This window comes from Lactuca serriola, chromosome 9 (genome assembly GCF_051521515.1).
Source record: "Lactuca serriola cultivar US96UC23 chromosome 9, Lser_US96UC23_V15, whole genome shotgun sequence".
Lineage (NCBI taxonomy): Eukaryota > Viridiplantae > Streptophyta > Magnoliopsida > Asterales > Asteraceae > Lactuca > Lactuca serriola.
The window spans coordinates 57,148,475-57,170,421 of record NC_136416.1 but is presented as its reverse complement, the minus strand read 5'-3'; the positions used below and the strand labels follow the sequence as shown (position 1 = coordinate 57,170,421).

The window sequence follows — 21,947 nt, the reverse complement described above, 5'->3', positions numbered from 1 at the left end:
GGAGGGAACCTGAAGAAAGAGAAGGTGTGGGTAGTTGAAGGGGCCCCGGCTGACCATGGTTCATGGACCCTGTATACGGATGGAGCATCCAACAGGGAAGGCTCGGGGGCGGGGCTGATCCTGACTAGCCCAGAAGGAGAGGAGGTAACCTATGCCCTCTACTTCGACTTCCATACGTCAAACAATGAGGCGAAGTACGAAGCACTTCTTGCAGGATTACGGCTAGCCAAGCAGATGGGTGCGAAAGTTTTAACAGCCTTAACCGACTCGAGGTTAGCAGCAAACCAAGTCAATGGAAGTTTCGAGGTAAGAGATCAAAGAATGGGAAAATATGTAAAGATGGTGAAACAACTGGTAGGATCATTCGGCTGGTTTACAATCAAGCAGATACCCAGAAGCGAAATTAAGAGGGCAGACGCTTTGAGTAAGCTGGCATCCACATGCTTCGACCACCTATCAAAGAAAGTTTTAGTAGAGGTACTTCGAGAAAGGAGTATAAATGAGCAGCAAGTGAACACCCTAACCCCCGATGGGCCCACATGGATGACACCGTTCCGGGAATACCTTCAAAGAGGAGTGTTTCCGGACGATCATGATGAGGCCAGGAAAATACGTATAAAAGCGCCTTCATACGCAATGGTGAATGGAGAATTGTACAAGAAGGGGTTCACGTCTTCATGGTTAAAATGTGTGGATCAGGCCAAAGGGGGAGAGATATTGCAGGAGGCACACTCAGGACAGGTGGGTGCACACGAAGGGGCGAGGGCCTTGACAGACAAGGTGTTACGAATGGGGGTATACTGGCCAACAATACAGCAGGATGCGATAGAAGTAACCAGGAAATGTGGGGAGTGCCAGTCTTACGCCCCAGTCTAGGCGAACCCCCCGGCCCCGCTAAGCAACATATCCAGCCCATGGCCTTTATACCAGTGGGGCATAGATATAGTGGGTCCATTCCCAGAAGCACCAGGGAAACTAAAGTATATGGTGGTAGCTGTGGACTACTTCACAAAGTGGATTGAAGCTGAGCCTTTGGCGTGCATATCTGGGAGGCACATGATAAAATTCGTATGGAAAAATATCATGACATGATTCGGAACACCTAAGGTTCTCATCAGCAACAATGGCTTGCAGTTTCCTGAGAACCCGTTCAGAGAATGGTGCACCGCTAAAGGGATAAGCCAACGCTTCACATCGGTGGCACACCCTCAAGCGAACGGCCAAACAGAGGTGTCCAATCGAACCATTGTCAATGGGATTAAGAAGAGGTTGGGCAAAGAAAAGGGGAATTAGGCAGAAGAGATACCAATGGTGTTGTGGTCATACAGAACTACACCACGAAAAAGCACAAAGAAAACCCCTTTCAGCTTGACGTATGGAACAGAAGCCATGCTTCCCATGGAGGTGGCAATGAACACACTGAGGGTGGCCAACAAGGATGAGGAAAGCAACATAAAAGACTTGAGGATAAACCAAGATATCCTAGAGGAGAAGCGTGAAGAATCGGGTGTACGCCAAGCCGCTTATAAACATGCAACAGAAAGATATTACAACCAAAGGGTAAAGGAGAAGGCCGGCCTTCAAAGTCGGCGAATATGTTTTGAGGAAAAACGAGGCAAGCCGAGCCCAACCTCAAGGAAAGTTGGGCCCAACATGGGAAGGCCCATACAGAGTCACGGAGTCAAATAGGAACGGTGCATACGTGTTAGAGACAATGGAAGGAAGGCTCATTCCAAGAACATGGAATGCTAGGAAATTAAAGAAATATTTTTTCTAAGGCAAGGAAAGGAAGGAAAGGGAGGCAACCCCAGTTGGTTGACGTCTCATTAAGTGTATCGCACCCCGAATACTTAGAGTATATTTGTTTATGCTAAATGACATGAACCTGATACTTAGTGTATTTAAAATTCCATGCTAAGAGACATGAAGTCAATACTTAGTGTATATATAATTCCATGCTAAGAGACATCAGTCCAATACTTAGTGTATTTAAAAATACCATGCTAAGCGTCATGAGTTCAATACTTAGTGTATTAAAAAAACCCGCGGTTAATGAAATGATAATGCAATTGCTGATTTTTATATACTTAGCTTATTAGTCTAATGATTGAATGATTACATGCGAAATCCAATCATGGATGCTAAGTGCGTCCAATATGGACACTTAGTGTGTCAATGGTAGCAAGGGCAAAGCAAAGTGCCCGGCGCATAAAGGCGCTGTATATCCTGAATAGTGCGCAGTAAGCAAGCAAGCCAAACACACAACAAATCAGTTAGACAATAGATAATGCCTAAAACATGCCAAATATACATCCAGGAAAGCGAAATACTATTTTAGAAGTTCAAACATTACAAGGCAAAACATCACATACTAAACTAACAGAAAGAGAGAAACCTTACGACTCTAGACCATCCCCACGAACATCCTTCTCACTTGCCACAGCCTCCTCCCCAACACTCTTTCCAGCATTTTCCCCAACTGCCCCACCATCGCCTTCTCCATCATCCACAACTACTTCACTAACGTTTCCATCACCAACACTCGCCCCAAAATCACGCTCACCACCACCACCAGACCCATGATCCTTACCATCACCTTCCATGTCAGCACCCGTCACCAACACCATCTCATGACCCACAATACTCTCAGGCGTACCCTCTGAACCACCAAAGGAGCATAACTCCCGCAAACCTTCAATACCCACCTCCCCCAAACCTAATAGACTTGCATGATCCATACTAGCGAAGGACAAAAGAGCATCATTTATACTAACCACGGGATCAAGAGACGACGCACCAACAACTGCCCCCACTCCCACCGCCACCTGAAGTCTTCTGAACAGACTCAACCCCAGCCATGTACGCAACATGGCGGATAAGACTGATGGCGTTGGTAAAGTCAGGGTGCTCTATCAGTTTATCATCAATACGAACAACGCCGACGTGCAACAACCAATCCAAGTCTCGTCGAGCAGCGTCCACATCTGACTGTAGTGACGATACAAGCTTGTCGCGATCGACAACATCATGCTCAAGACTTTCAACCTGGATCATTAAACCTTCATTCATTTATGTGAGAGAGTCAACCTGGGTTTCCAATGCAGCCCTAGCCTCGTCAAGAATGTTCTTCTCAGATGCTAGCAACTCACATTTCTTCTCAGAAGAACGAAGATCATCACCAAGCTCACTCAGACGATGCTCCAAACTAGCCACACGCAATCCACATGTGGCATGTGTGGCCTCCACCTTGCCAAGGGTATGGATACACCGGGAACCTGCAACAAGATAAAACATGGCCTGTGCAGCAGCGTAAGCCATATTGTGAGCAAGGGCAGGATTAACCATTGCCTCCATATCCCCAACTGCAGCTGGAGGGAAGGCGTGGCGCAAGAATTCCAAAGCATTGGCACGCACAGAAAGAAGAGAATCGTTGCGAAGATCCCAAGATGGCACAAAAACCGTAGACCCAGAAGCACCATCACCAGGGCCACCATCTTGGGAAACTGTAACCGGCCCATGAGGGCCAAAGCCCTTCGCCGGAGAAAGCCTGGAGGGAACAAACGGAATAGTCGGAGAAGGAATGGAAGAAAAATCTGAAATAACGGGCTGTTCAGTCGCCCTGTTGATTCCCTCAGACTGTTGCGCATCATCATCGGGAATCACAACCACGCCAGTAGATGTGGAACTCATCGAAATCAGCAGGCGAAAAAAGCTGTGCCTAGTATGCACTCTCTTGGTGGCAGGGGGAGCACCAGTAACCGGCTCGCCCATGGCTTGCATAGCTTTATGTTTCGCCTGCATCCGCCGAACATCAGCAATGATACCTTTTTTGCTATCTTCACTGTCTTCCAGGGAGGAAGAGGGAATGCCGCCCAGGGGCATGATAGAGGAGATAGGGCGAGCGTGTAGCGGATCCTCCTTAGACGCCGATGAGCTTACTGGAGGAACAGGAGGAGCAGTGGTCAGAGCAAGTCGGTCTGCCCGGCGAGGAGGGGGAAGGCCATCGACTAGGTCTACCTCACGAAACTCCAGTTTGCCCCGATAGCGCTTACGCAACACCTCATCCATAGACAAAGAAGACTCAGTGCCTGGGGGAAAGCAAAATGGAAATATTAAAAACACGGAAGCAACAAGGAGGAACAAGAAAAGAAAAGGGGGAAGATACTACACTGACCATCAACAACGGAGAAGAACACCGCCATCTTGCCACGCCGCCTCCAAGAAGGACTCATCCCCACCCCAAAGAGAAGCACCTCAGAGTAATCCTCGGCGGATACCTGCACACTCTTCAGATAATCGGCAACACGCACCCTGGTTGTGGGGGAAAAGCTTAGGAATGGTATCAACGAATGCATTGGCACGGTAGCGGCCACTTCCAACCAGCTCCTGATTCACCCATAACCACTTATCCTGCCAGTTCTTGGGGGTACGCCCATTGGGAACTAAGGCTTGTCCCCCTCGCCGGACTGAGAAGGTACATTTGTCTCCGGTGATGCAGAATCGAAAGAAGAACTTGAAGAAAAAGTAGTCGGGAAGGTACCCTTTTGCCCTACAGATCATCTCGAAGGCAACCACTTTGTTGATAGCATTGGGGGTCAACATCTGAAGACTACAACCATCATTTTGAAGGACTTCCTCCTAAAAGTCCGTCAAGGGAAATCGTATACTGGCGTCCAGGGTTTTTAGGAAAACCCCAATTTTTCCAGGGGGAGGAGAAGAGATGCTAGAGCCAGGAGAGGGAAATTCCACACCTTCTAAGGAAGATAAGCCATACGTGGTCTCCAATTGTCGATACTCGGCAGCAAAAGGGATGATTCCGAGAAGGTTAGCCATGAAAGGGAAAAAAGGATGAGCACGAAGAGAAAAGGAGGAACAGATGAAGCGAAAGAAACTGTGCAAATACCCTCTTAAAGAAGGGGAAGAGGTGGGACATTTAAATGTATGACATAATGACGTAACTGCCAGCAGTCACGCGCAGTCACGTCGCCATTAAAAACGGAGTGGCGGATAGAGGAAAAGGAACACGCGTCAATCAATTAAGTCCAGAACGTCGTAACTAGCGCTGCAACGCTATGGCTACTGGACTGGGGGACTTGATGGTGTGCCTAAGGTAGCACAGCAGAGCCGCGTCCAAGCCCTAGAGCCGGGCACACCAGCCAGGCCCAGCCCAACAGGCTCAGCGCCCGCTGGCGCCCCCGGGAGCGAAACGCCCAGGCGGAAGGCTCGCGCCCGCCAAGTGACGCTCCTTGCTCCAAGACAAAAGGTATGGTTAGGAGACAAACAGTAGGATCAGAGCATTACCGTCGGAGCCAATGAGAGCGCTCTAGCGGTTGAGGGCGCACGACCCTCCAATCAGCGCCTCTGATCCTGTCTCCCCAAAAGCGATCATGTCTGGTACGGACCAGGCAGAAGCACTAGGTATAAAAGGATGCATTCTCAGACCAGCGAGGTAAGTTCTCTAGCCCTTCTAGAGAACGCATACACAAACCCTAAATCATCCCCTAACTTGACTGTCGGAGCGTTCTTCTGGGAGCCCCTCCCGGAAAGCGACTGACGGCCCTTGTTCTCTGTGATCTTGCAATGATAACCAGGCAACCAAGAAGAGTTCATCCGTGAAGCGGAAGCAAGGTCTTATCAGGGACAAGGTTCCATCAGTTATTGTGTCTCTTCTTCTTTTCATGCTCCATTAGTTTAAATTTGTTTCAGGGACCAAAACCAGATATTTAGAGGTAAGGTGTCACTTTGAATAAAGTATTATGTCAATATCTCTTTACGTGCATACATTAATGACAACCATTTCAGTGAAAGAAAAAAATAAGAAAAATCGAATGATTAATTAATTAGCTCTTACCTCAATACCAGGGGGTTGATGATTAATCCACACATGATTGTTTCTCCAATCTTTAAGCTACTTCTCGATATTGATTTTTGCATCTTTCAGTTTGAACATCTTCCTGTTTGTGCCTTCTTTTTCTGTTGGCTTCTTCAACTTTGACTACATCATATATGGTTAAGTGTTATAGGTAGATACGATAATTATATGATTTACAGGTTTTTAGAAGAATCTATTCACCTTTAGATGCTTCTTAAATTGGATGTGAAGATCTAATTTATCAATTAAGTTCAACTAATTTCATGACTGATAATTGTAGATGGATCAGTAAACCAGAAACATGTCAAATCCATCGGAATATGACATCACAAATACATATTCATACTATCAACGATGAAGCGAAATATACGCAACTCGGTAAACTTGACATTTTAAACAACTAAAAATACACTAAGAAAAAATTAGGTTATTGAGGCTACTAATTAAGAAGAAAAGAATCAAAACAAAGGGAATTTCACTTACCGATGAGTAGAATTAAATATGTCCCACATTCAGTTGGCTTGAAATGGTAAGATCCAAGCAGTTTGAGAGGCTAAAAATTAAAGTTGTTATCAGCGTCTTAAACTTGATTAACGACCTATTTTTGGCTTCCGGTTCATAATTGCAATTTGCAATGCTTCAAAACCAAAAAGCTACTGTGCCAAAGCAGTTGGGGCACAAATGAAAGAGAGGAGAAGGAGATGACGAACCGTCATATCAATTGAATAGGAGCAACTACCTTTTGAGATTGGATCGGTTAAGAAATGGTTTCTACGAGATTTATGGAGATGAAGAACTCAGAAAAAAATAAACGCAACAATTAGAAGAAGAAGAGTAATATTTATCTAATCATAGGCACAACCCTAAATCGGCACCACCATCGCTTATTAAATGAGAAAACAGTGAGAAATGGCAGCATAGAAGCATCGACACATGAATATGGTTAATGGTGGCTCTTTTAGGGTTTGTAGATAGACGACGACATTGAGGATTTGTATACACACGCTAGCGAAAAAGATAATATTCAAATAGTTGGACGAACCAAAATTGATGAGAAAATGGAATGCAAGGGCAATTTGGGGAATTCAGTTTCATCATATGAGTAGGAAAAATCAAATTGGGGGGCTTTGGAGAATGCCACGTGGCAAAAATCTACTTATTTATTAGATTAGGGGATTAAAATTAATATATACAATGGTATATTAATATACTAGGTGTAAAACTCGTGTATTACATGATTAAAGAAAATAAAATATTAAAATGTAAATAATTAGTATTTTTTAAAATGAAATTTTGAAATAAGTAATGAAAAAACATATTAATTACAATTTATTATAATATTTATTACATTTGATACTTTACATATATAAGTATAAGATTATGTGACTTCTTAATTTTAAAAATTAAAAAAAAAACTCATAAATTGACACGTGTATATTACTTATTTAAAAAATATCACAACATGACAAGTGTCAAAACTCATTAGAGATTGATATGTGACAAAATTATCTTCATTTATTAAAGTAGATACAATGGAAAGCAACCTAAAGTATTTGCGATAAATATAGGGGAGAATTTCGTATATACCATTCCTAAAGAGCTAAATATCGTATTTGCCCGACCTAAACTTCAAATATCGTATTTGCCCTTCCTAATGTTTTTTAATATCATATATACCCAAATCTATTTTCTTAGTAGTTTTTGTTGATTTATAATTGTTTTTCATAATATGAAATCATTATAATTAAAATACAATTTGAATGGACAATATTGCCCCTGCTTGCTAAAGCCTAACAGATCACGTTTTCTCCCCCATCACGATCGAGCCTTCCTGCCTATACTTACGATCGCTGCCTACAATTGCAGCTTCCAATCAGTCGCTGCTTCTGATCGTGCCCCTGTTGTCGCGCACACACAAACACGCATCAGGTAAATAATATGTGATTCCATTCCCTTTCCTTAATTTCGATTATGTTGTTGTTTGATTGTTCAACAAGAACTCAAAAGAACTATCATATTCTAAACCTGTTGTAGTTCCAATCATAGCTTTTTGTTATTGCATCATGTTCACGCATCATATGTTTGAAGTTAATCACGATTAAGCATCATGCTGCTCCCTGATACTTCTGATCGTACTTCCGATCGCTGCTTCCCCGGTGTCACACACACTCACGTGACTAAATTACCCTTTGGAAATAAACTACGCAGGCTCACCATTCACCAAATTTGTGGGATTACTTCGCCTTCTCCCTCTGTTTAACATTTAATTTTGGAGCTATGTTCCACCCACACACTACATACTGGATCCAAGTATTCATCTGTAGGCAGAATATTCAATCATTTGTAATGCAAATTCGTATTTTAAGGTTCCTAGCTTCAACTTTTCAAATTCTTTTGCAATTAACATAGTAATGTTGTATTTAATAGATTAGTTATGTTGGATTTGAGCTACAATCAAGGTAATCCTAGAAAGATTGGGTAATCCTAGTCAATGAACATTTAGATTATACTTCAACCTTCACATGAGAAAACAAAGATTTACTAAAAAGTCAATGAAATCTTTTCTAGAAAGATTGGGTAATCCTTGTCCGCTAATGTATATATGCGTGTTATAACACATGACAGGAGGACTATAAAGCTATAACTTTTGAGTTCTTATTGAACAATCAAACAACAACAACATAATCAAAATTAAGGAAAGGGAATGGAATCACATATTACTTACCTGATGTGTGTTTGTGTGTGCGCGGCAACAGGGGCACGATCAGAAGCGGCGACTGATTGGAAGTTGCGATTGTAGGCAGCGATCGGAAGTATCAGACAGGAAGGATTGATCGTGATGGGGAGAAAACATGATATGTTAGGCTTTAGCAAGCAGGGGCAATAATGTACATTCAAATTGTATTTTAATAATAATGATTTAATATTATGAAAAACAATTATAAATCAATAAAAATTACCAAAAAATAGATTTGGGTATATATGATATTAAAAAACATTACCAAGAGCAAATACGATATTTGAAGTTTAGGTCGGACAAATACGATATTTAGCTTTTTAGGAAGAGTATATACGAAATTCTCCCTAAATATAACTACTAATACTCAAATTTCTAGAAGTAATCAAATTAATATATATCTAACATTGAAAAAATTGGTCGGACATGGAAGACTTTTGTTTCTTGCATATCTCAATTTTACATAATAATGACGTTATAAAACATACATTTATTTTGTATTTTTGTCTGTCAATGTTCCTAAATAAACTAAACATGTAATTTCAAATACTAATATATTGAATTTATCATTAATACATATAATTGTTGGATTAGGTGTCTAAACCTATAATTATAATTGATATATATTTAAATTGATAGTAGCACAATCTTTTTGGGTTACCTTCAAAGCTGACAATTGGACAAGATTCTTTTTGGAGAGAGATAATGATTTATTAGTTGATTAATAAATTGGTATATAATTTGTTAATATATTGTGAGAATAATATATTAATTAGAAATTATGATATTTAATTAATATTCAATCAGAAATTAATTGGAATTAATTTGGTGATTAAAATACTTAATTAAAAGTGCAGGGACTAGAGTGCAATTGTTTAATAGTTGAACAAGAGGCAATCTAGAACCATCCATAAGGCATGGAAGTTTTTAGAGGGCCTTTAGGGTTCTAGAATTATCCATGTGGATAATTAGGAAGCTGGATAATTACCCAGTTCAGGATAATATTATTATATTCGGGTTGGGCTTATCTAGGGTTTCTTGGCTGCACTATAAATAAGCCCTTAGGGTTATGAAATTTGGCACTTGCTTTTTGATAAAACCTATGGCCATACATCACCCTCTCTCTCCTCATAATCCTTAGTTGCTAGTATTGGGTGTGAACCTGTCACAACTAGCATTTTAGCTAGGAAATTCTATTATCATGTAATCATTCGGCTAATGTAAGACATGTACTCTAAGTGAATATCGTACTCTGTGCTAAATCGAAATCATCTTATTGAATCAAAACCCACTCAAGCAACTCGTAACTTAATACAATACATCTCATATAGTCAACTTAGGGATGAAAACCCTAAAAATCCCGGTTCAAGTTTATTATGGACTAGGATCCTCTAATTGGGCCTAATGGACTAATAAACCTTCAATTTGACTATTTTGGGCCTATGAAACCTTATTGGGCTCCAAATTGACCCACATTCATAAAATTTTAGCATTTTGGGTCATGTGGGCCTAGAATAGTTCATATAATCCCTAATGGGCCATGTTGACCATAACTAATTTTATTAGCTCGAATGGGCCATAAAATCAAACTCTTTCATCTTATTGGGCCGTGAATCTTTATAAGGGCCCAATAGGCCAAAAATCCATCAACTTGGGCCTCATAATATCGAAAACAAGCAAGTAAGGCCCAAACCATTTCTCCTTTTCTTTTCTTCTGCCTTACCCTTGACCCATCTATAAAAAAAAGATGGATAAGGATTAAACATATGCTTGACAACACATGTTTAAACCTCATGTATCAATGATAAATCTCATTTTTCTAGGAGGAGATTATCCCACAAACTACAAAGTCTAGTCCTTCTCTCTCTTCTATTCTCGCTCTCGGCCAAGCCCCTCCCCTCACTCCACTCATTTTCAAGTTACAACTCCTTCCAAAACCTCTCAAGAACTCCTTCACTACTCTCTAAATTTTCGAGACTTTAGTGTGTTTCAAAGGAAATTCTTCATCAAGAACTCATTTATTTTGGTAAGATCTTACAAACCCAAGTGTATTACTTCATCTTTAAACACCTTTAGTCTCCATACACTCTTTTTTCGTAAATAATGTTCTTAGAACATCTTAGAGCTCAAGATCTATTCAAGGAAGGCTTGCTAGAGCTGAAACCTCTTCCATTTCTTCTTCAAACTGAGAACAAACAAAGCAAGGTGAGTTCATACCCCCTATTTTTGATTTTTACCTGGTTTTGGGGGAGAATACAAGTTGCTTTGCGTAGATCTATGTGTATATGCATGGATATGTGTGTTTCTCATGACTTATTCGCTGATTACATGTTATTTACTTCCTAAATCTAAAAATATGTTAAGAATATTAAGTTTATCACTTGGATCTACATGAAAACCTTGAGAAAAGTAATACATGTAAACTTGTAGATCTGAGATTTATACACGTAAAATACATGTAATACATGTAAACTTGTAGATCTAGGATTTATACATATAATACATGTAAACTTGTAGATCTAGGATTTATACACTTAAAATAGTAAAAATGAGTGTTGTGTTCAAAGATCTATAAACTAAACTCATAAATCAGCCCTTGACATAAAAGTTTTTGTCCAATCTCGGACTGTTTTGATAACCTTAATGATAATATTTTTCAAAACTGTTTTACATGCAAAAAGTTCAGGTTTATACCTTTAAAATGACTACTCTCACATTTTCATACGATTTTTCTACAATTTTTGGGGAATTTTACAAAACTGTCTATCATATTTAAAATAATTTCGGATCAGCTTGTGAAGTTGAGCAATTTCACACTTTATAGAGGCCATTATAATTTATGAGAAAAATTATGAACAAAGTAGACAAAATTCCAAACTTCCAGAATTTACGGATCCAAATTTTGACTTACGATGATTTTTCTACAAATTTTCCAACAACCAGGTCAGAAAAGCCAAAAACCAGAAAAATGTGTATTTTCACAAAAATCAAGCCAAAAATGATATTTTTGACAAAAATGGGTTTAAAATGTTATTTTTACCAAAAACTTGCCATAAATACAAGTTTTGAACAAAATGGGGACTAAAGTGTTATTTTTACTAAAATTGGGCCTTAATTGTAAATTTTTGGCTTATTGGGCCAAGAACGTCATTTTTACAAAAAGTGGGCCTTTTATGCTATTGTATTGAATAATTGAACCAAAACCAACAATAAACTAATAAACAGATTAATTTTGATCATTTTTAGGTTATCGGGCGTTAGTGGCCCATTTATATGTTTGATAGGTCTTGAATATTATTTATATGTTTATTGGGCCTTACTGACCCATTAACATGCGCGACGGACCTTGTATACGATTTACATGCTATTTGGGCCTATAAATACCTTACATGTGAAATGGGCCTTAGTTTTCCTTTTACATATATTTTGGGCCCATGTTATATAATCCCATTCCTATCGGGTCTTGAAATAACTTACATGTTTAGCGATTCCTTAGTGGTTCACTTACATGGTTCATTGGGCCTGGGAATGAGTTTTATATGTTTTTCTTCGTGTAAATTCGTTTAAGGATCTAGTGTGATTTGTCGGTTGACACCTATTAAGTGTTCGATCGTAGCCTGTAGTTATAATCAGAGTCTCTTGGAGGGAGAGCGGGGTTTTGTGTATAGATCTATACGGGGATGACACCCCACACCTGAGCTGTTTGCTACAGTTAGACTACATCGGTCTAGGGTGACTATAACCTTATTCTATTTTTCAGTCAGCGTTCACAAACGCCAAGACAGGCGAAATTGTCATTATTTAGTGTGGTTATGAGGGCTCACTTAGAGGAATTAACGTTATGAAGTTTGCGGAAGACTATTTTCTTTTATGTTGGATTATTCGGAAAGTTACTCACACTGGTACTCAACCTCGATGTTGGTATGACAACATTCTCTATTCTTCTCTTACGAGCAACATCGGGTTGTCTGGGGGCATTCTATTTACATTCTCTTCAATCACTTTTGGCATTCCATTAAATAATAACACACATGCATTAATACAAGATCGGACATAAACACACCAAACTATTTTAAGAAAATACAGGATTTTCTTGTGATTACAAAGTTATACAAATTATTTTCTCAAATATACTTATGAATACACCAACGTTTTTATGTTGACCTTTTTAAATTAACTTGAATTCTTAGGAAACCATGGAAGCAGGTTGAGAGAAACAAACTAATGGATACTTAGTTATATTTTGTTTTATCACACCCTGACTAATTTTGCATGTAATATTCGAATAATACTCGATGTAAACAATGAATGTTGTTATATTACATGTGTGATGATGATGATGATGATGTTATGCTAATATATATATATATATATATATATATATATATATATATATATATATATATATATATATATATGTTCATTGTGATGATATTTCAATTCAAAGTCACACGAGCCTCCAGACGTTTCCGCCGTCTAGTTCGGGGGTGTGACAGATTGGTATCAGAGCATTGTTTATAGTGAACTAGCATATCTAATCATACAAGATATGCAACTATAAATACAATGGGACTAAACTACTCTGAACATAATAATTAAAATACATACTTATGTATGCATTTTAGAGTAGTAACACAACAAAAACAGTAAAAGTATTTAGAGGATTTGAACATCGCGATTAAACCCGGGCAATTATGTAGTCGTATTGGTGGTGAATGTAGCCTGATCAACTACATTCATTCAAAATACGACCAACATGTGTTCGGGAGTAATCGTGATGGAAAATGAATCAAAAACTTACCATTTAATTATCCAAAGAACTTATAGAACCAAACCTAAACAAAATTAAAATACTATAGGAGTATTTAGTGTGCTATTTGTTTCTAGTATTTATACCCCTTTCGTGCAATACACTATGGATGGGCATCATTAGCAAGGAGACCCCTACCTCCCTAGTTAAGGGAATGCAGGGTGGCTTGACCCAGAAGAAGATTCAAAGGAAGAAACAGAGGAAGAACATGAAGTAGAACTTACAGATGAACCCGCCGAGCCAGTAGTGAACCTCGAAGAGGAAGAGCTCGAGGGCGATGATGATGATGACTCGGATGAAGAGTCCAAGGTCATCAATCCTCCATACATGGCTAGAGTACCGACTTATCGTATGGGCCCCAATGGCCCCATGCCCCCATGGGCACACGATATTTGGAGATGGAGTCACCAGTAGGGGACACGAACACCCTACGGTATGAACCGAGGTGTCTTCGATCTTAGTCATAGAGAACCAGTTGACCGGGCTCTCCCAGTCATGGTCCGGCACACCCGAGACATTGGCAACCAAGTTCAGGAAACCCCAAATCAAATGGACCAAATGCGGTTGTTGTTGAGAGAGATGAGAGACAAACACAGGAACTAAATGGAGACTCTCGAGCAAGACAGTTAGTTTGGGAGGTACGACTACGAGATACCGAGCGACAAGTAGCTCGTCTCTGAGGTGCATCTACTTCATCAGAACCACCACCATACACTTTCCGTCATGATTAGGATCAGCTTTCCCCCCACTACTATCGTTATGACTCTCTTTCGTGTACTAAGATGATATTTACTAATGAAACCACTATTTGTTCTTCTTATTTCGTGTTATTGCATGTGTTCACTTATATGCACAACCGAACCCCTGAAACCGCTAGATACTTAAGGATATCAAAACCAAAACAACATATATACTCTAAGGATAAACGTAACGATCGTGCCAAATTTACGATTATCTACTACCATCAATGCATCATAGGGATGTAGATTGAAACATCGTGAATCATACGACAAACGCGAAGTTATAGAGTATAACTAGAAATGACTATCATTACTTACAATTTGGCTTATCATCATGCAGCTGGAAAATGTCATCCCACAGAAATAACAAGCACACCCGCGAGACACCGCTCCTGCAGATGGACTCTAATACATTCCAAGCTGCTATAACAGCGGCAATAACCGCTGCTATGGTACAACTCAACACAAACAACACCAATAAAGGTGGAAATAGCATCGAAAACTCCAGCCGAAGGGACGAGCACAAAAACCAACAAGTGACAGCTTATCAAGGCACTCCAAACCCCACGCTTAAGAGTAGGAAGCGAAAGCCTGGAAGTAAGAGAAAGGGATAGCCAACTTAAGGGTTCTTGAAGAAGCAACATGTTGTTGCTGTCCATGCGACCATGACACCTATTACATCAACACCAGCGATACCATATGCTGGAAGCCTTACAAAATGCAACTAGTGCAATTTCCATCATAAGGGAGCCTGCTGGGAGCCGTATTGTAATAGATGCAACTGAAAGAGTCACACCGTCAAATACTGTAGAAATTATCCACAACAGAATCAACAGCCAAACAACAACAACAATCGCAACGACAGTAACAACAACACCAATTCTGGGGCCAGTCACACCTGCTATGGGCGTGGAGGAACCGGCCATTTCTGACGCAATTTCCCCAAGGTTAACAATCAAGGGGCAGGAGGATCAGGAAGGGTCCTAACCCTTGGTCAAGGCGAAGCAATTCAAGACCTGACGGTTGTTACTGATACGTTCCTACTTAACAACATAAATGCATGCATCTTACTCAATAGTGGAGCTGAGCGAAGCTTCGTTAGTAACAAATTCGAGAACTTACTAAAACAACAACCCAGAAGCTAAACAAAGCCTTCACGGTGGAGATGGCTAATGGGAAAAACTGAATCAACCAAAGATGTTTATGTAGGGTGCACCTTAAACATTAAACAACCATTCATTTGGAATAAATTTGATGACAGTAAATATTAGGTGTTTGGATGTGATAATCGGCATGGTTGGGTTAAGCGCCCACCATGTTGATACTATGTGTCGTGAGAAGGTCGTTTGCCTTCACCTCCCCAATCACGGAACTCTAATAATCTATGGAGATAAACCCAATGTAAATATTCGTCTTATCTCGTGCATCAAGGCATAGAGGTGCTTACAAAAGAAGAACTACGCTTTCCTCGCTCACGTTGTAGACGAGACCAAGGAAGAAGTAAGCATACAAGGTATTCCAGTAGCATGCGATTTTACGGATGTATTTCCCGAAGAACTTCCAGGAATACCCTAGAGAGACAGGTCGAATTTTGAATCTACCGCATACCGGGAACCATATCAATTGCCAATTCACCCTACATGTTAGCCCCCGTCGAAATTCAGAAGTTATCCAATCAAATTAAGAGAATGGTTGAGCAAAGGATTCATCAGACCAAGCTTCTCACTCTATGGAGCTCCGGTCTTGTTCGTCAAAAAGATGGATCCTTCAGAATGTGCATCGATTTTAGGGAATTGAATAAGCTTACTATCAAAAACCGATACCCACTTTCTCGGATTGGCGTCCTATTTGACCAACTTTAAGGAGCTAGTTACTTCTCCGAATAGATCTAAGATCCGATATCATCAGCCCCGAGTCCGAGAAGAGGACATTCAAAAAAACTGCTTTCTGAACTCGATACGGCCATTTCGAATTCGTTGTTATGACCTTTGGTCTGACGAATGCCTCGTGGTATTTATGGACCCTATAAACCGAGTGTTCCACTCATTTCTAGTCAACGTTTTAATTAATTTCATCAATAACATACTCGTATGCTTACGAAACAAGAACAAACACTGTCAACACCTACGACTGACTTTGGAGGCATCGAAGCCGGAGAATATCAAAAAGGAAGCACTGCGTGGATTGGATAAAACCCTCGAAATCAAAAAGACGAACCTTATTTTTACAAGAGTTGGATTGGGCACTATCTGGGTGATCGTCGATAGGTTAACCAAATATGCTCATTTCCCGCCAATAAAAGAATAGTACAAGATGGAAAGATTAACACGGATCTGTAGAGATCGCGAGACTCCATGGAGTGCCAGTGTCTATAACCTCGAATCGGGATAGTGGATTTACTTCAAGATTTTGACAGTCGCTCCGGAAAGCTATGGGAACACAGCTAGATATGAGCACTCCTTACCACCCCCAAACCGATGGCCAGAGCGAGCGGACCATCCAAACACTTGAAGACATGCTTCGAGCATGTGTGATCGATGTTGGAAACTCATGGGATGCCCACTTGCCCTTGACTGAATTTTCATACAACAACAGTTATCACATGAGCATCAAGGTTGCTCCTTTTGAGGAATTTTATGGAAGTAAATGTAGATCGCCTCTATGTTGGGCCGAGGTAGGTGACACCCCACTAGCAAAAGGATAATCACCAAACATCACTCTTACAGGAAAGAAATCATTTGAGAGACTATCGAAAAGATAATCCAAATAAGAGCTTGACTCCAAGCATCAAGAGATCGACAAAAGAGCTATGTTGACAAACGGGGGAAAGCCTCTGGAATTCCAATTTGAAGATCGAGTGTTATTGAAGGTCTCCCCATGGAAAGGAAAGATATGTTTTGGGAAACGGGGAAAACTGAACCCGCGATACATTGGACCATTCGAGATTCTTGACCGGATTGGTCCAGTAGCTGACAAGTTGCAGCTACCTGCTAAGCTCAACAACGTACACCCCGTGTTCCACGTCTTGAATATGAAAAAGTGCTTATCAGATGAAACTCTTGTCATTCCTTTGGGAGAAATCAAGATAAACGAGAATCTTCTGTTCGTCAAAGAACCGGTCGAAGTTATGGACAAGGAAGTGAAGCGTACAAAGCAAAGTCGCATTCCAATTGAGAAGGTTCGGTGGAACGCTAAGCATGATCCGGAGTTCACATTGGAACGCGAAGACCAGATGAAGCGAAGTACCCTCACTTATTCTTGCATCCTCAAACTTAGCATTCAAAAGAATTTCGGGACGAAATTCCCTCTAACGGGGGGATGATGTCACAACTAGCATTTTAGCTAGGAAAGTCTATTCTCATGTAATCATTCGGCTAATGTAAGACATGTACTCTAAGTGAATATCATACTGTGTGCTAAATCAAAATCATCCTATTGAATTAAAACTCACTAATCGGCTAATGGATTTGATTCAGGGAGGAAACGAGATGAGTTTCCATCAGTGCATTTTGATAGAAGTAGTGCCAGTTGGGCAAGGGTTAGCAAGTTAACACTGGGTCAGGACCCGGTGGTTTATAATGGTGTCCAGTTTTCGCAGTCGGCGAATGAATGCGTAAGTCGAGGATATGGTAGTATCATCAGGTGGCACTTAGTTGATGAGTATTGTCATCAGAGAAAAGAAGCTGGTGGCCGGCTTGATGCAGTTGTCAGGACCCTGCAGAGGAAGAGATGGATTTTTATAGGGATTCGATAGTAGTGTTTGAAGGAATCTAGGCCGGTGTGAGATTAGTAGATGCATTGTGGGAATATCATCCGGAATGGAGTGCTGCAGCAGGCTTTGAGGACGAAGCCTAATTTAAGTGGGGGAGAATTGTAACACCCCAAGTTCAAAAGCAAGAAGTTGAAGGGTGTTATGTGAAAAATTAAGGGACTCGACGAGTAGGTCTCTTGACTCGTCGAGTCGAAGCGAGTGTCGGGCACGTGATTAAGTGGCCTGACTCGCCGAGTCGGCGGCTGGACTCGACGAGTCAGTGCTGGAAGAGGAAAACCCTAATCTTAGGGTTTGCACCCTATTTAAAGGACTTAAGTTCCTTCCATCAGCCCCTTTAGCACCCTTTGAGATCCAGAAACCTTAAATTCGTGTGTGAGAGTCCTTGGGAAGCAAATTGGAGCTTGGATAAGTGATTTGTAAAGAGATTTTGAAGATCAAGAAGCTTGGATCAAGGAGATTTGTGGAGATTCAGATTATTCTTATGTGGGAGGTCATTTTGGAGGTAATGAATCGTTATCCTTGGCCTTATCCTTTCTAGATCCATCTTTCATGGAGTTTTAGGGGTTTTTTGGAGATATTGTGATGAGATCTTTGTAAATGAGTTAGATCTGGAGTTGAAAGTCCAGATCTGAGTCCTATTTGGATCAAATATGCATAAAGCCCTTTTAGTTGCTATGCAAAAGCCATTCCCCATGAGATAAGTTCCTTTCTAGCTTGGTTTTGTAATTATGGGACATGAAGTACGTAAAGGTAGCAACTTTATGTTGCTAATGCACTCTAGGGACCTAGATCTATTGTTTGGAGCAAAGGAGTAGCTCTGTATCTTTCGAATATGTGAATGCACATATGAACTCGGCGAGTTGGGCCAGGGTTTCAGGCATTGAGTCACGTAGTGACTCGACGAGTCACATGATGATGAGCTTGGACTCGACGAGTTGGAAGAACAACTCGGCGAGTCTGATGAAGATTGCCGTGGACTCGGCGAGTCACGCTGCAGAACCTCCAGCCTCTTCTGGTTAAGACTCAGATCAGTGAGTTGAGTGGTGACTCAGTAAGTTGGACAGGATAGGACTCGAAGATTGTGGAACTCGATGAGTCATGGGGTGACTCGACGAGTTGAGTCATGTTATGAGAGTTTCCTGAGTTTAGGAACTCGGCAGTCAATGGGTTGACTCGGCGAGTAGGGTCAATGAGGAAGGTGGACTTTGACCAGTTTGACCTTCAGGGGTATTATGGTAATTTTTGGATATTTATGTCATTGGATCATTGATGATTATAGGTTTTGGAGTTGGAGGCGGTGCTTCGGATTTGTGCTTTTGTGATTCGGTTCGGCAGTTGCAAGGTGAGTTATCCTCACTATATCAACAGGGTCTAAGGCACCGAGGCCGGCCCTTTATCAGATGGGAATCTGGATATATGTTTGATATGTTTTTGAGTTGCTAGATCTGCATCCTGGTATTAGGATGGTGTTACGTTAGTGACCTGGTTAAGGTCGATATCCTGGTGTATAGGGTAATGTTATGTTAGTGACCGATTAGGTCGGTATCCTGGTTAGGATGTTGTTATGCTGCATGATCTGATAGATTCGGTTGTTTGGCTAAGGATTGTTATGTGATTAACTGTTTTATGTGCACATGGCTGTTTGATTGGGGTTGGGTTGAGGTGGGTCCTGCTTTATGTTGTAGGCCAACATACCCAGGGCGAACTAGATAGACCGAAGTCCCAGCGAGCGGTTCAGATAGGATGAAGGCCCTAAGAGGGTGATCCAGACGTGCCGAGGCTCAGAGAGTGGACCAGGCCGACTGAAGGCCCGGTGCGGGCGGACCAGTCATACTGTAGACTCGGAGAGTGGACTAGGTGGATTGAAGGCCCGATGCGGGCGGAACAGTCACACTGTAGAATCGATATGCATGGTTGTTCTGTATTGTGATATGATATGAGTATGGTTATATGTGGTTGGTATTTTGGGGGTAACTCACTAAGCTTTCGGGCTTACAGTTGTAGTGTTTTGGTTTCAGGTACTTCAGGGGATCGTGGCAAGGCGAAGGCACGATCATACCTCTCCTCATACTTCATGTTTTTGTGATCTGGTTCTAGGGATACTCTGATGTTTAAACTCTTTTGAAGATAAATTGTAATAACTTAATGGCTTTTGGATGAATTAAAATGTTTCAAATTGGTGCAATTTTTATGAGTGTTACAAGGGGAGAATGAACATGATCATGGGAAATATGTGATCTTCACCTGTTACCAAGATTGGAGTTTATAGCTTAGTGCTTAGTAGTGGGTAAGGTTTAGATTTGTTAAATTGTTGTTACTCATCAGAGATGACACGAAACATCATTTCATTTCATGCTTCTTTTAAACAAGGTTTTATATATTATTTTAATGATGAGAATGGATCTATTTCTGCTTTTAAAAATGATGCTTCTTATTTTGAAGCTTTACCTTGTGATTGTGTGTATGAAACTGTGATGATTGTAGATAATTTAGGAAATAGTGATTTCCAAATTGATTTGTCTAATGGTATAGACAAAGCATGCTTGTGGCATTGTTGTCTTGGACATGTCAACAAAAAACGCATTGCCCAACTCCAAAAGGATGGAGTGTTGGAATCATTTGACTTAAGGTTACATGACACGTGTGAATCTTGTTTACTAGGGAAGATGGATCTCATGCACACAGATGTGTGTGGGCCTTTCAAATCCACCACAAGGGATGTGTTGGAGTAGGTATCTAAGCCCATAACTATAATTAGTATGTACTTGAATTGATAGTGGCTTGGTCCTTTTAGGTTGCCTTCACATATGCAACTAGACAGGATGATAAATTTAGGAAGAGGAAGAATTTATTAATTGATTAATAAATTGGAATAAATGATTTATTAACATGTTATGGAAATAATATATTAATTATTAATCATATTACTAATTAATATTTAATCAGAATTAATTTTGGGATTAAAGAAATTAATTAAAAGTGTAGGGACTAAAAAAGTGCAATTGTTCAATAGTTTAGCAATAGGGTCCATAATCTTCCTTAGGGATGGGTGGATGAAATTGATGGTATATGGAAGATTATTCTAGAGTTTCTAGAATATCTTATCATATATGGATAATCAAAGGAACTGGATAATTACCATATTTGAGATTAGGGTTATCCATAGCATCCTTGGTGAACTATAAATAGAGTCCTTAGGCCTTGTATTTTCGGCCACTCTTTGATATAAACTAGAACCGAAAACTTGATCTCCTCCTCTCTCATATCATTCTCTTGCATTGTGTGTTTGTGAGCCATTAGATGTGTTACACTTGTGACACTAAGTTCTCAAGCTTCAAGATCTACAAGGGAATCATTGTTATTACAATATAACAAACAAGGCATATAACCTAACCCTAGTTTTATATGATTTTCGAAAATTGTAGACACTTCCTAGGGTTTCTCCTTTTGTATTCAAGTTTGCATGTTCAACTAGAGAAAACCTAGATCCCTAGCATTAGGGTTGCATGTACACATAGGAATTGTTGTTATGCTCAAAACCCATCAGTGGTATCAGAGCCTAAGATTAGTTTTGTGTTGAATATGATGCAATTGTAAATTGTTCAAAGGAGAAGGGAACAAAATCGTCATGCTGTTAATCAAACTCGTCGAATTGGTCTTTGAACTCGACGAGTAGACATGCAACCCGACGGGGTCATTGCCCAACTCGACGAGTTGCACTGTCAAATCCTAAATTTTCGGTTTCGATAATTGTTTCATGGACTGATTAGGATAATTACCTTAAATTCGTTTTAATTGTTTATAATTGGATATTTTAATCAGTAATTTTGTATCTTTATCATGAATTCATGATTGGGTTAATATTTTTAATAAAGACAAAATTAATTTGTTAATTTAATTATTAAAAATTTAACCTAGTATTTTTGAAAAGTTTAAAAATACATCCTTGGTTTTAAAATTTAAAATTTAAATTAAATAGTTTAATTTTGAAATTTTTTAAATTTAGAACCCCAGTA

At 40.1% G+C, this 21,947-nt stretch overlaps 1 protein-coding gene across 1 annotated transcript; it reads left to right on the top strand.

The window, feature by feature from the left end:
• The first annotated feature begins 234 nt into the window (after positions 1–234).
• Positions 235–876, top strand: LOC145075716 (uncharacterized). Its single transcript, XM_079021853.1, has one exon. The coding sequence runs from the start codon at positions 235–237 to the stop codon at positions 874–876; it is 642 nt and encodes a 213-aa protein (XP_078877979.1).
• The last annotated feature ends 21,071 nt before the right edge of the window (positions 877–21,947 follow it).

Bases quoted from the DNA above. Each gene is read 5' to 3' on its own strand.
- LOC145075716 (XM_079021853.1), top strand. From the start codon at position 235: ATGGGTGCGAAAGTTTTAACAGCCTTAACCGACTCGAGGTTAGCAGCA.